The 13,927-nt window shown below is 39.5% G+C and overlaps 1 protein-coding gene across 1 annotated transcript in view; it reads left to right on the top strand.

Moving 5' to 3' along the window:
• Positions 1-8,125, top strand: part of adamts3 (ADAM metallopeptidase with thrombospondin type 1 motif, 3) — a 134,446-nt gene extending 126,321 nt beyond the window's left edge. Inside the window, exons 21-23 of the mRNA XM_071917785.2 lie at positions 3,829-4,036; positions 5,331-5,472; positions 7,641-8,125. Coding sequence (XP_071773886.1) covers positions 3,829-4,036; positions 5,331-5,472; positions 7,641-8,125 — 835 coding nt within the window. The remainder of the gene's footprint in view (positions 1-3,828; positions 4,037-5,330; positions 5,473-7,640) is intronic.
• The last annotated feature ends 5,802 nt before the right edge of the window (positions 8,126-13,927 follow it).

Here is a 13,927-nt window from a genome sequence, read left to right as displayed (position 1 = left end):
CCACATTTGGGGGAGTTAAGGCACAAATGAAAGTGGGCCTTGGCAAAGAGGTGCTGTGCCAGTGAGTTTAGTGATACGTTTAGTTTTGCGGTGAAGAGTACCGAGCCATTTTGAACAAGGATTTGTTGGTCTATGCGGCGGAGGCGTCAGCAGGATTGCGGCCCTCTGCTTTGCTGAGTGGTGAGACTCGACTTGTGTAAGCGGTCTCTCTGCATTCAGAGTGTTCAGGCTTTGTGTTCAGCAAACATGCATAATTCAGTATATCAGTAATTTCTGTCCAGAGTTAATGAATTGTGTAGTCGAAGCCGTTTGTGTGTGTTCCTGAAGTCAGTGCTATATTCTTTGCAGCGCTGCAAAAAAAGCCTGAAATGCAACTATTTTTTCCATTTAACAATAGCATATTAGTTGCCGTCTCACCAATCTAGATATGATTGTCACTCCACAAATATTGATCTTTATCTACAAATTACCAAGGTTTGTTGACAAGACGGTTGAAAAAGATTTCTGGAACAACCATTCAAATAGATAGTGAAATAAAATAAACTGAAATAAAAATCCAATAAAACATGCAGGTGTGGGTTATTTTGGGAGTATGTTTGAGTGTGTATGAGTGGAACTATCTGCAATAAGCTTTTAAAATCTTAACAAAGACAGGCATTTGCTATCTGTGCTCTCCCTGAATTGTTTCCATTGTAACGCTAACCACGAACACAAGTGGATGTGGTTAGTGCTTTGTGTGGAGCCTGCTGTTTGACAAATGAGAAAATGGGGGCAATCAAACCGCCCAATTAAAGCCCTGCAAGAAGAACTGTATAAACACTCTGTGGAGCCTGTAGGTAGAATCAGTGGATCACTGACCACACAGGTTAACTGTTTCCCTGTGTGTTCTGCATGTGATCTGTCATGGTGGATGTGGGAAACAGCTCTTTGTTTTCAATGCACGGCTGAATAAGTGACCTTCATATCTTACATCTGGTTTAAAGGGACAGTCAACCCAGTTAGAAATGTTATTTTTCTTATTTAGTATCACTCTTTGAGTTCTATGTTCATCATCCACTAAGATTTGAGCGTTCCTAACATTCAATAACTGTAATAAAATGGAGCTTTTGGCTGCTGCATTTTCTATAGTGATACAGAGAGAGCTGCTGGGCGAGCGAGCTTCACTCTACACTGGAGAGAGAAAGAGAGAGAGAGCGGCGGCTCCTTAGCAGCCAAACTTGATAAATTACAAACCTTTTACACAAAACACCACTCTGCTAGCTCAGTCTAGTAACTAAAATATTCACCAGCAAAAATATTTTTTATCTGCATAGATTAGCCGTTGCAGCTAAAAACACACATTGCTACAAACCTTGGTCGAGCGAGCTTCACTCTAGACTGGAGAGAGAGCGGCGTGTTGAGGTCGTGTTCTGATTGGATTTCCCCACTCTGACGTGTGAAAGTAGTTTTTAATCCTTAGGCTTTTCTCAGCGTAGAAACGACTTCAGATTCTTGCAGTTTCGTATTGTTTTTTACACCCAACAATGACTTAAAAAAAAAAAAACATTTTAATGAGAAATTGCATATTTTAGTTGGCTATCCCTTTAAAGCCCAAATCTATCTCTTATAAGACACATGCGCAGGAATGTCTGACTGTTGAAACTCTCCATTAACACTGAACTTGGGAAATAAGCTTTTAGTTTTAAGTGGAACAGGTTGCAGGAATTGCTGAAACTAAAACAGACTGTTTCACTCAATAATTTTAAGCTTTTTATTTAATGATATGGTAACAGTGGAGTGTTTATTTATTTATCTTCCTATTTTCATATATTTTTCAAACTTTTTTGATGTCTTATTCATTGATGTTTTTTTTGCCTATGCATAAATGAGGTATCTACAAATCAATCTGCAAAACACTAGAGTCTGTATGTGTTCTGCTCCAGTTCGGCTCATTCTGTCTTATACAATTTCTGCAAGTCATTTAGTCTCATATTGAACCTTCAAATCATATTTTTTTATAAGGAAAAAATTCTGCAGTGAGGAGAGATAACTCCACTTGTTTCTAATGCAGCTTCACTTGTTTCAGGAATTTTCTAGAAATGAGCGTCAGTATGTTGAAACAAGTCAGAATAAGGCAGATCTCTGCACTGCTATCAAGAAAATGACTCTTGATTCTATAGAGTTTGGAAACAATTTGATTTGCATTGGAAAAAAGTGAAATTATCGAACGCCATTAGCAACGTTTTTCATTTATTTTAAGAAAAACGATTCCTAAAACGATTTTAGGACTCAATAATAGACTAAATGACTTCTTAAGATGGAGATTTTTTGCAGTATGTCGCCTCCTATTGCTCCTGGGGCTTTAGTCACATTGATATGTTGGTAATTGTTGTCACAGTAGCTGCAAAGTTCTCAATGTTATGTCTATAGGAGGAATTATCATACAGATAAATGTCTTCCTGCTGAGTCATCTGAAATGTTATAGAAGGAAGGAAACAAAAGACAATTTCTCTACGGGGATCAATCTGGTATCGCATTACTGTTCTCTGTTCCTGCGATCAGATGTACAGAGGAAGGATAACAGCAGAGATAAAACTGTGACTATTATCAGATGGATTTTGGTGGAGTCTAACAAACACGGTCTAATGTACAGATACAGAGTGCAGATTGTAGTCCGTAACATTTTTAGCAAGTGAATGAGAATGGGAAAAAATGTAATCATACAGCGTTTTTCTTCCAGAGTTTTAAATGGTTTTATGATGTGAATGGATCCTATGGGTCATACAAAATAAGACATCCTCAGTTTCGGTTTTCTTTTAATAAATAAGCTGCAGTAAGCTGTAGATTTTGGAAAGTGCCAACTTACTTGCTCAGAGGCAAGAAAGCTGTTTGAAGTAAACTCTCCAAACACTTGATCTGAGAGGTGAGAGGGCGCCAGGAGACGGGGAGGACACAAAACATGTTCCATGTGCTGGAGATTTTGAAAAGTGAAAGATGATTAAATGTTTTAACAGAGTACATTGTGGGATTGTCCTTGGCAGAAACATGGCTTTTATGCCATTCTCGCAAAACCCATCCATGATTTTCTCTATAATAAACTGTAGCACCACCTTTGCCCTAGACAGGCTTTGTTTATTCTGTTAGACTGAAGACATTTCTCACTCTCAAATTGATTAGCTGACCTCTTGATGCCCCTGCTGACAACTACGTGACAACAGTGCCATTCAAACTCAGGTGGCACCAAATAACCAATAACCACACTGAGATCTTTATTAAAAATTGCTCTGATAATCTCTTTACTGGAGTTTCAGTAATTAGTAATTACAGCTATAATAAAAGTGTATTAATAATGCATGTTTCCAGGGAGTTATTGCATGATATGACTAGCAGGACAACCCAAATTTGAAATTAAAAATGTTTTCTTAATTTGTAAGCAATGTGAATCCAACATACATTGTCGGCTCTAAGTTGTTTTACAGTCAGTTTCTTCCCAAGTAGCCAGCAGTATCAAGCAATTGATCTTGTCACTGTCAGTTGATTGCTAAGGAGGGAAACATGTTAAATGTTCAAATTAGAGTAAACTTTCCCTTTAAGCAAAGGCTTGATGATGTGAAAGCGTAGCCTCTGAAATTCACTGAAGTATTAAAAGTGTAATGAATCCAAAAGTCCAAGCCAAGCCAAATAACAAATACACAAAGTAAAGCAAACTCATATGAAGTTTCTTGTTTTTTTTATTATCTTTCTACACCTTGGACCTTCTTCTCTCACCACAGATTCCCCTAAGTGTGTTCCTTTCTCTCCTTACAAGAGAAGCTAAGGAGTAATCTCTCCTCGTGTTGATCTGTCCAGGTGGATCTCGGAGGAGTGGGAGCATTGTCCCAAAACGTGCGGCAGCCTGGGCTTCCAGATCCGGACCGTGCGCTGCGTCCACTTCCTCCACGACGGCACCAACCGCTCCGTCCACAGCAAGTACTGCAACGGAGAGAAACCAGAGAGCCGGCGGCCGTGCAACAGAGTTCCCTGCCCCGCCCAGTGGAGGACCGGCCCGTGGTCAGAGGTTCAGTATCCGCTCTATCCATCTGTCTCAAGAGTTTATTAGAGGGGGGTGCAGGTGGCGTAACACAGTGATTCTCAACCTTTTTCATATCAAGGACTCCTAATGGCTACAGACCCCCATTTGATAAGATTTTGTCTCTCAAACTCAAATCAGAGAATATTTGGATCATTAGATATGATTTTGTTGTAGGTAGAGAAATAGCAGTGAAACTATGACCGAAATAGCCATTCTTCTACATTCTCTCTGAAGTTTAACAATTCACTAATTTGCTCGGGACCCCCTGGAACGCTCTCTCTCTCTCTTTTTTTTTCTGTTTTTAAGTGAATGGCTCAAGATGGCTAAGAACTTTAATAATCCGATACTATGCAGCAATCATTTTGTCCGAGTAGGTTTCAGATTTTTGAAAATGGAAAATGTTTTAAGGGGGTTTTGGGGAATTTTTTTTTTCTAGACATTTTAAGATTTTCCTTTAATTTTTTGTGATCTATCTTTTCTCTCTATACTGTTTTATCTCTTGCCATCTCTTCATTTAGTCTTATACAAGACACACACAACTTTAGTTTATGTGAAATGCGCACTTGGTCAAGGTTCAAGGTTTTATGTAAGCATTATCATTTCCTATATGCAATTATGGATTAATTCACACCCACATTTGGTCTCAGTCATGGTTGTGAATTAGATTATTATTGCGAGTCTGATCGAGCCTCAGACGTTTTACATCATTTTATGGCAACTTTACAGAGCATTTGGACTGAAATCAGAGGCTCTGATCCAGCTTCATATTCTGTGTAAAGATGATACGGGTAAAAACTCTGACCCACTTTTCAAACAAAATCATCCAGACATTGTAAATCTGCTGTGTGAAGTAAAGCTGGTGCAAAGTAAATGCAAAGTAAAGGTAAAGCAACGCCAGTGCCATTGTAACTAAAAAATAAACTGAACCAAGGTTGCAGTTATCCGGGAGACGAATGTTTTTGTCATAAGAGATACACACATTCCTGCAGATTTCCCTGTGCGCTTTCACGGCGAAATGCTGTGTGAAAGGGATAAAACAGCATCAGCAGAAACTAGTCATGCTTGTATTCATCCCTGCTCCATACTGATACCAGGTCAGCTGTGTGAAGAGAGCTTTAGTTGATGGAGGGTGAAGTTGGCCAGCTTACCTGCCAGCTTACAGTTCGTTTTTTTTCCCCTGTGCGTCCTGCTTCCACTCATTTTAACTCTTTTTTTGTCCTCAGAAGTATATGTTCTCTGCTGTGTGTGAGTGAGAGTTTCTATTTGTGTTTTCCCACAGTGCTCGGTGACCTGTGGAGAGGGCATGGAGAGGCGGCTGGTCACTTGCCGGATTGGAGATCAGTGCAACGGAGAGAAACCTGAAGCCATAAGACCATGCAGACCAGGACTCTGCCATGGTGAGCATGTCCATTTATCCACATGTACAGTTTTACACATATGTTTATCCAAACCTTAATCATCCAAACCGGTCTACCAAAACAGACATGATGGACAGAAATATGAGCTAAATTGTATTCAGAAAGGGAGCTTTTTTTGTTTTTGGCTCTTATTGCTTGTTGGTTCTAATTACTTTGGATATGCAAAGACCAGAAGTGTGTCAACTTTGCTCGAGTCCCAAGTCAGGCACAAGTCTTGAGGCTCAAGTCTCAAGTCTAAATGTAGAACACTGAGTCAAGTCAGAGCAAATGAAGAGTCCAGTATCATTTTAATATCTTAAAGAAAACTAAACATCTAGGACTTTTCAATGCAATTTGGTTTTAATAGGATAAAAACTTGGTAAGAGCATCATGAGTTTGATTTCTATAATCAGTTTCAACTTCAATAAATTCAATCATTCCATACAAATTCAGAAAACAGAATTTAAATTCAGTCGTCTGCTGGAACATCTCATCACTTTCAATCTGAGTCATTTACACAAACACAAGATCTCAAGTCAACACTTTAGAAACCTTTTCAAGTCATCAAAGCACAAGTCAAAGTCGAGTCCCAAGTCACCAGAACCCAAGTCCAGTCAAGTCTCAAGCAATTAAAATTGTGACTCAAGTCCAGGTCATGTGACTCAAGTCCCCAGCTCTGGCAATGACACAATGACTATGACTTTAAAGAACAGACTGTATGCTCTAAGGAGAAAGTATTAATTTATATTGGATGAACAGTTAAACTTCTGTATATGCCCATCAACATTCCACAAATAATTTTACAATGTTAATCTGTCCAGATTGTCAAGAAATCATTGGCATCCTGCTATGGATAGACCATGGATAGACTAGGCAGCTAAAACAGAAAATGCATCACTGTCCATGTACTTTTTTACCTTAGTAATATATTTAGGATTGCTCATTTCCTCTCTTACTTTTTTACTTCCAGAATTGATTACTGCAATGCCTTACTCAGCTGCCCCAACTCCACTATAAATATCTTATCCACTAAATTAAACTATTCAAAACTTTTCAGTCAGAGAACTCAAGCAAACTAGAAAATATGAACATTATCCCAAACAGACTGAACCAGTGCAGCAACAAACCACACAGCCTGTTAGTCTCAACATTAGTTTCCTTTACATCAACAGCTTTTTTTTGTTTTAGATTGAAATTCTTCATAAATATGTTCCAAGCATTTCCAAATGATGACTGTATGAAAGATTTTATCATCCAAAAACATAACATGGCTTTAAACTATGCTTTCGCTTTTACTGATCTTAGGTTTTAATATAGAATTCTTACCTAAACTGGTGGTTATTCATTTCTTTTGGACTCTAAACTCTAAAAGGTGAAATAGCACATGTGCCATAATACTTCCTACAATAAACCTAACATACATACATAATTCTTCCACAATCTTTCCCAACATGAATAAAATGTAGCTTCTAGTATTACTGTGGGATAGAGTATTGGTGTCTTGGGCTCTTTCAATAAAACAGAAATGTCATGTTAATATTTGCAGTTGGGATACAGGTATAAACTGCCATGGAAACACAAATAACACACTCTCCCTTAAGTAGGAGAGCGCATATACATGTATTGATCTGTATGTGGCTGCAATACAATTTTACTGAAACGGTTCCCAAGAGACGTTCACCAAATATGATGAGAGGAATGAAAAAGCACATCGATATGGGAGGGAACGCCACTGTTGTGGATATTAATGAAGTGTACAAAATATTTGGGAGATGTACTGTTTTAATGAAGTACACTGATTACATGATTGATTGATTGATTGTTTTCCCTTGCTAAATCTATACCAATCACAAAGGAGGAGGTGTAGATAAAACAGAAGCAGCTTTGAGACAATTGAGATCAATATGAAGATGAGATTTTCAGATTTTGTACTTTCAGTGTACATTCCCCATACACAGCCTTTGATCAGGGAAGATCTATTGTTATGAATGAAATTGAAAAAAGCAATGCAGTTTCCCGCATGGCATACGCACTGAGCTGTCAGTATAGGCTGAAATTGAGACTTCAGTGATCTGTAGTGTATTCAGTGTGAGTGAAGCCCTTTTGATCTCTCTCCAAGGCCACCTCGCATCGCATTTCACTGCTTTGTGAGAGACGCACTGAGCTCATTCTCGCTGTTCTTTGACTTTCAGATGAGCCGTGTAACGGAGACAAATCCATCTTCTGCCAAATGGAGGTCCTGGCGCGATACTGCTCTATTCCAGGCTACAACAAGCTGTGCTGCGACTCCTGCGGCAAGCGCGGCGCTCTGTCTCTGTTCTCCGAAGCGGCCGAGGCAGAAGAGCAGGTCCGCTTCGGGTCGGCCTCCCAGCTCCTAGAGACTTTAACGGCGTCGATAGTGGCCAACGCCACCCGCGGCGGTAAACAAGGCTCCGGCAGAGGGGCCGCGAAACCCGCCGCCACCCCCGCTCCGCTCAAGAAAAACCCTTCGAAGACCGGTAACGCACCAAGGCGGGTTCCGCAGCAGGTGCTTCATGGGGGCAGGAAGCTGCCCGCCATGGCACCGTCGGCCCTGGCAGTCTGGCCTGACAGGCAGGCAGATTCTACTGAGGGTCAAAGGTCAGGCGGCTTGACAGAGAGTAGGTGGCCCACAGCGTATTCTGAGGTGGAGAGATGAAAGTGACACCCTTCCCCTTCAGGACTCTAATGTACAGTAGATATCCAGCTTCACCCTGAGTCTTCTCACCTCATAACACCACAGGGAGAGAGAGAGAGAGAGAGAAAGAGAGAGAGAGAGAGAGAGAGAGAGGGAGAAACACAGAGAGAGACAGAGAGAGAAAGAGAAAAGTGCTGGTTCACTTTGTTTTTAGAGCCTCCCTTCCCCTTTCCCTGCCATTGACTTTAAATAACACTTTGTCATCCCACAGTGAGCTCCCTCAGTATTTGGACAGAAACACACTTTTTTGTTTTGCCTTCATACTTGTATTATTTAGAAAATGAAATGATATAATGATTATGAAGTTAAAGGGCACATGGTCGGTTTCAATTTGAGGGAATTTTCAGCCGTATCAGATGAAGAACTAAAGATCTACATCCTTTGTCGTTCATGGTCTGCCGTTTCTAGGGAAACAAAAGTACCAAAAGACAGATTAGGATGCAAAAGTCTTCATTTTCTGGGTTTGTAGTCAAATATTCTTCCTATGCAATAATTTCTGGATTCCTGTGTGAGTCCAGATTGTTAATATCTCATGTCTGAAGTTCCGGTCCTAACCAGACGCTTTGACTCTTTGTGCCAAACAGTCTGGCGATTTCCTTTGAAGTTGCCTACAGCGACAGCGTCACACTGAGGACGCGGGCGCTGCTGATATTGGAGCGTTTCCTTTCCGATTCGTCTTATCGTTCGGCGATTCGACCCCCTGCTGTCTACAATGTGTTCAGCGGTTACCGCGGCAACCGCTCAGCCGATGTCGAGAGAGAGAAAATGTCACAACAGGGGCCACGTTCAAACCTTGCACCGTTTTGTGACGGTGCAAAACGTTTGCTTCCAACGGCATTGAGGTTCGTTTGATCCTACAGTTTGATGGTTTGATCTCGTTCGGGGTGATTCTGTATTTTCATTGGCTACGGACAAACGCCGGTCACGCGGCCGTGCAATTGGCTACGAGAATTCTTCGAGGAGGACGCACAGAATCACCGTTTCAGCCAATAACAACCTGTAACAAACGCTTTGCAACAGGACGTTCAACGCACTACCTTTTCTTTTTAAACTTCCTGGTTGCTGCGTGTTGGGGCTGTTGAACGCGCCCCAGGTGCGAACGTCACAGCTGATTCAGTTTGTGAAAACATACGTAAACTGTGCGGGCAGAACTTGAAAATAAATGGCACTTTACAACATGGAAAACATCATCCATACAGTAGACGTAACAACCAATGCAGCTTTGGCATCAGTATTTACCTTCGCCGTGTTGTCAGGTGAATCCCAGGCGCTTAGCAACTTAATGACGCTGCCTACACTTATTTGACTGACATATCTGGGAACCAATAAAACTTTCCGAACAAAAAGTTATGTAGTTCTTAAACGGATCATCTGATACAGCTGAAAATCCCCTCAAATTTAAACTGACAATGTACGTTTTAACCTCACCAACTGTGTCAATTGTCATCAAAAATAATAAAAGTATGAAGCCGAAATAAAAAAATATAAAAGTATGAAGCCAAAATGTAAAAAAACAAAACAAAAAAAATTCAACTTCAACTGTCCAAATACTGGATTCACTGTGTGTGGCTTTTGCATATAGGAATCAAACACCTCACTTTAAGTGCATATGGAATGAGGCCAGAGATATAACAGTAAAAACCATTGGGAAAATGGTTCTAGTTGTATAGAATTTTTATATCCAGCAATGTTTGTTTGTTTACTGGCGCTCTACAGTTTCTATGGAAATAGATATTTATAAAGGTTCCTGTAAATACTGTACATGAAAAAATATCAGTATTATTTTAAGAAGGCAAGCTGAGGATACTTTCAACCTTCAACACCCAGTTCATAAATCAGAACGACAGGTAAACCTTTCTATAGCCATGTTGGCTGTGTGTACATCACATGAATGGTGCGTAATCCCACTCTAAATGTTTGTTTAAGGTTTTGTGTGGCAGTGCTGAAAGCCCATAGTGTGCCTGAATGCAGATTGATATTTTACATAAGACACTCCAATCCACTTCACCCCGGCCTTTAACCTTTTCTAAATCAGACTGAGTCTGAGTGGTGCTAGCCATTGACCTTTTCGACCCGCTGTTTCCCCTCCTATTTATGAATGTTCTTGCTTAGGAAGGTTGAAATTGTCAAGCCAAAGAAGGGAACTGAGTAGGGAACACATTTGTAAAGTGTTCTCCAAATGTTGTATACAGTAGAACCTTGTTTAGCTGAAACCCACAAGAAAGGAGGCTAATTGAAATCTTCTCAACACTGTATTGAAATTTCACATAATTATATGACCATGACAGATGCAAGCACATTCATCCTGAAATGCTGTTTGCTGGTTAATACGCAGGATACTTTAATGGCATACATCAAGCATTCAAGCTCATATTTTCACTGTATTTTTCTCATTACACCCATCCGCATTCAGTCTGAGGTTTAATTAAACAAGGCTCTACTGTATGCTTTGTGCTGCCAGTAGCAAAGCCTCATGGTAAGCACATGAAGCTGGACTTTCAAAAGAGTTTTACTGTATGTGGAAGATGTTTTTCCAAAGTATTTTCTAAATGGCTTTTTTTTTTTTTTTTTTTTTTTTTTTTTTTTTTTTTACGGTGGAAGAACGTTCAGGAGAGAGGAAGCTATTTATTGAAAAAAGGATTTTCTCACAACCACCATGCATCTGACTGCAATAGCAAAGACACAGTTTTGTGTTTCAGCAAAGTAATAGCTCGCAACTAATCACACTCACTTCCTGTGTGCCAATGTATAGTACTTGTATATAGCATTGAGTACATAAATATTTATTGAAAGTAAAAAAGGTTCTGCTTTGTGTTTGCAGTGCCGGCTGGTCATTAAGGTGCGACAGAAGAACCATTGAAAACTCATAACCTTTATGGCAACCTTTTTTTTTCATCCACACTTTCAATTTCAAATGGATTGCTACTTTAAAAAAAAAGAAGATAGAATAGAAATGACATTGTTTTTTGCAAACAATTAGATGTAAATATACATGCTCAATTTTGAGATGTTTTGCTTTTGTCAGAAAGCTGTCTTTTCACAGCTGTTTTGTAGAAGTCCTGAACAGAGCTGTTACACCGCAGCGACCTATACTGACCAGACAAATGCTTTATTTTAATCAATAAAACATGAATAGTGTAGCACCAGTAAACCAGTAAAGTTTTTTGTTGTTTTTTTTTCTTGATGCTGTTTGTAGTTGTCAGTATTGTCTAACCATTTTACAGTTTCCTCCCCAGTTCTTTACTTGCTGCCTATAAAACATTGCTGCTAATGTTATACAGAGCTTGTAATGATTAATAGGATAGTTGTAGATACATTGACAATCCCTGAGCCTCAGACAGATATTACTGCATAGGATACTCCATGTACTGTATCGACGCCCCTGTGCTATCCGTGCCTTTAAGCATTAAGATTGTCGTGACTGTCAGTCATTCTCTTCTCTACTTGCTTTTCTATGTATTTGTGTAGATTGAAGTGTACACTACTGATGCTGTTTGTTGTAATGGGGAGCACATAGCAATAAATGATATGATTAACTACACCGATGTCTTCTCTGCTGCACAATTACTGCCTTCTCCACTGTCTCTATATAGTAATTGATATATTATTCCAGTTATGTGTGAATTTTATTGCTGCAATATTAATTTATAGCAATCATCTCCTCAAGAGTGTTAGTGGATGTTGTTCTAAGAGAGAAAACAAAACTAGATAATTAATCTCTGTTCTTGGACACAAACGCATAACAAAAAGTTTCAAGTGGTAGGGTTGTAACAACACATTTTGTCTCAGCACCTATAACTCTGAGAGTTTTGGAGTTAATCTCTCAAATTTTGACACAAAGTACACGCATTTATCTACTACAAAAAGCAGTCACTTCAACCACTATTATAATATCACAGACTTCATGAATTGATGTTAAATACAAGGAGTTCCATTGTTACAACAATGTTACAAAGTTGTAACACTAGCTGGGGTAAATTGTAACAACAAGAGGAAAGTAGCAAAGATTGACAGCTCTAATGAAGAATGTGTGACATTAAAGAACAAAGTGACAGTCAGTGTGTGTGTGTGTGTGTGTGTGTGTGTGTGTGTGTGTCTTTGACTATGCTGATCCTTTTGAACTGAACCATTTTAACATCTCTTAACTGCACATATAGGTTGTCTTTTGAACGAAATTAACTCTCAATTAAATAGACTTAAATCTTAAGTAAATTCAAACTTAATTAACTTGAAATGTGGTGTTCCATCACATAACTGTTCAATAAATGAGTCACAGTAACACTTTTATCAACAGTGTTACAACTGCCCCCACCCCTGTCAGCCATTATATTTTTAGCTGTTGTAGAATGGTGGTTTGAGATTAGCATGGATGGAATGCATCACGTTGTACTTGAAAGACTGCTGTTTAATCTAATACAAGTTCTATCATTTTAACTTCAACGCTATCAGTGCTAATATCAAAATCAAAATATAAACTTGGTCCAAAAAATTACTTTCTTACCTCAAAATCGGTTCTTTGGCTGTAAAATGTGCAGCTTTGCTTCCACAGCCATGAAACTGCACATGTGAGATCAGGAAGGAAGTGGGTGTGTACAGTAGTGATCATGTGACCGGTAGTGGTACAACTAACCCCATGTTATAACAATCCCTGGTCTCCCCTAATTCTCGAGAAACTGTTTTACTTGTGAGTCTTATTTTGTCTCCATCTTTGTTGCTCAGCGCTCATCGCTGTGGTGTTTCTGCTCAGATCACCTGTCAATCAAACAGTGTGGGCGGAGCTTGGATTTTCTGTTGATGCAGTTTGAGTTTCTCTTTTCTTTGTCTGTTCAGCCGTGGTGGCTATTGCTGCTCATGCTAACTACCCAGTTCTTCTTCTAGTTATTCCAAACAAACCGGAAACATAAAACGCATCACTTCCTGACGATCTTTACCCAGGAAAGACCTACCAGACACCGGGGGTTTAGAACAGACAATGGAAAAGCTTTAATGAACTGGATATAGATTGAATCACTATTGTGTTAAATTAGTCTTCAACCTCCTTAAATTCTCCCACATAACTCCCCTCATAATCTCACTCCACTGGCTCCCAGCAGCTGCTCGCATCCAATTAAAAACACTGGTGGTAACATGATATGAATGACGTTTTTACTTTCTTGTTGAATGTTGTGGCACTTTTTGTTCTCACGGCACTTTGCATTATGCGGCTTCTTACCCTGTTGATGCTTGAGGAAGGTTCACATTTCTTAAAGTTTCTCTGCTAAATGCCTAAGTTTTAAAGTGTAATAAGTTAATGTAAGAGAGTGGCAAAACAGACATATATTTCTATGAAAATGTCACAGATTATTACTTTAATACTATCTATTACAGTCCAATGTTGCTTCAAAAATGGACTGAAGTGAGGGAGAGACCTGTGCGGTGCTTGACTCTGCCCTCCTGTCTGAATTAATTCCTGACCCGTATTTAACCGCGCTGTTTGACTCAGACATTCATTTCATTCTCACCAGCAGCGGCCTGGGGGACGAGTTAAAGGGAAATTTTATTGTCTGCGAGTTGTTGAACCTCATTGAGTCTTTCAATTATAAAAACATGAGCCTGGATGACTGTCGTTTAGGAGAATTAATGAAAAACAAGATCACATATCAGCACTATTCTGCTGGCATATCTGTGCCTATATAGAGGATTTATGCTGGTGGTTATTTTCCTTCCAAGTGCTTTCTGCAGCACGGTCAATCCTTTTACTCAGAAAGCGTTTTAAAAAAATTG

Source organism: Centroberyx gerrardi, chromosome 8 (assembly GCF_048128805.1).
Source record: "Centroberyx gerrardi isolate f3 chromosome 8, fCenGer3.hap1.cur.20231027, whole genome shotgun sequence".
Lineage (NCBI taxonomy): Eukaryota > Metazoa > Chordata > Actinopteri > Beryciformes > Berycidae > Centroberyx > Centroberyx gerrardi.
This window is presented reverse-complemented; position numbering and strand designations above follow the sequence as displayed.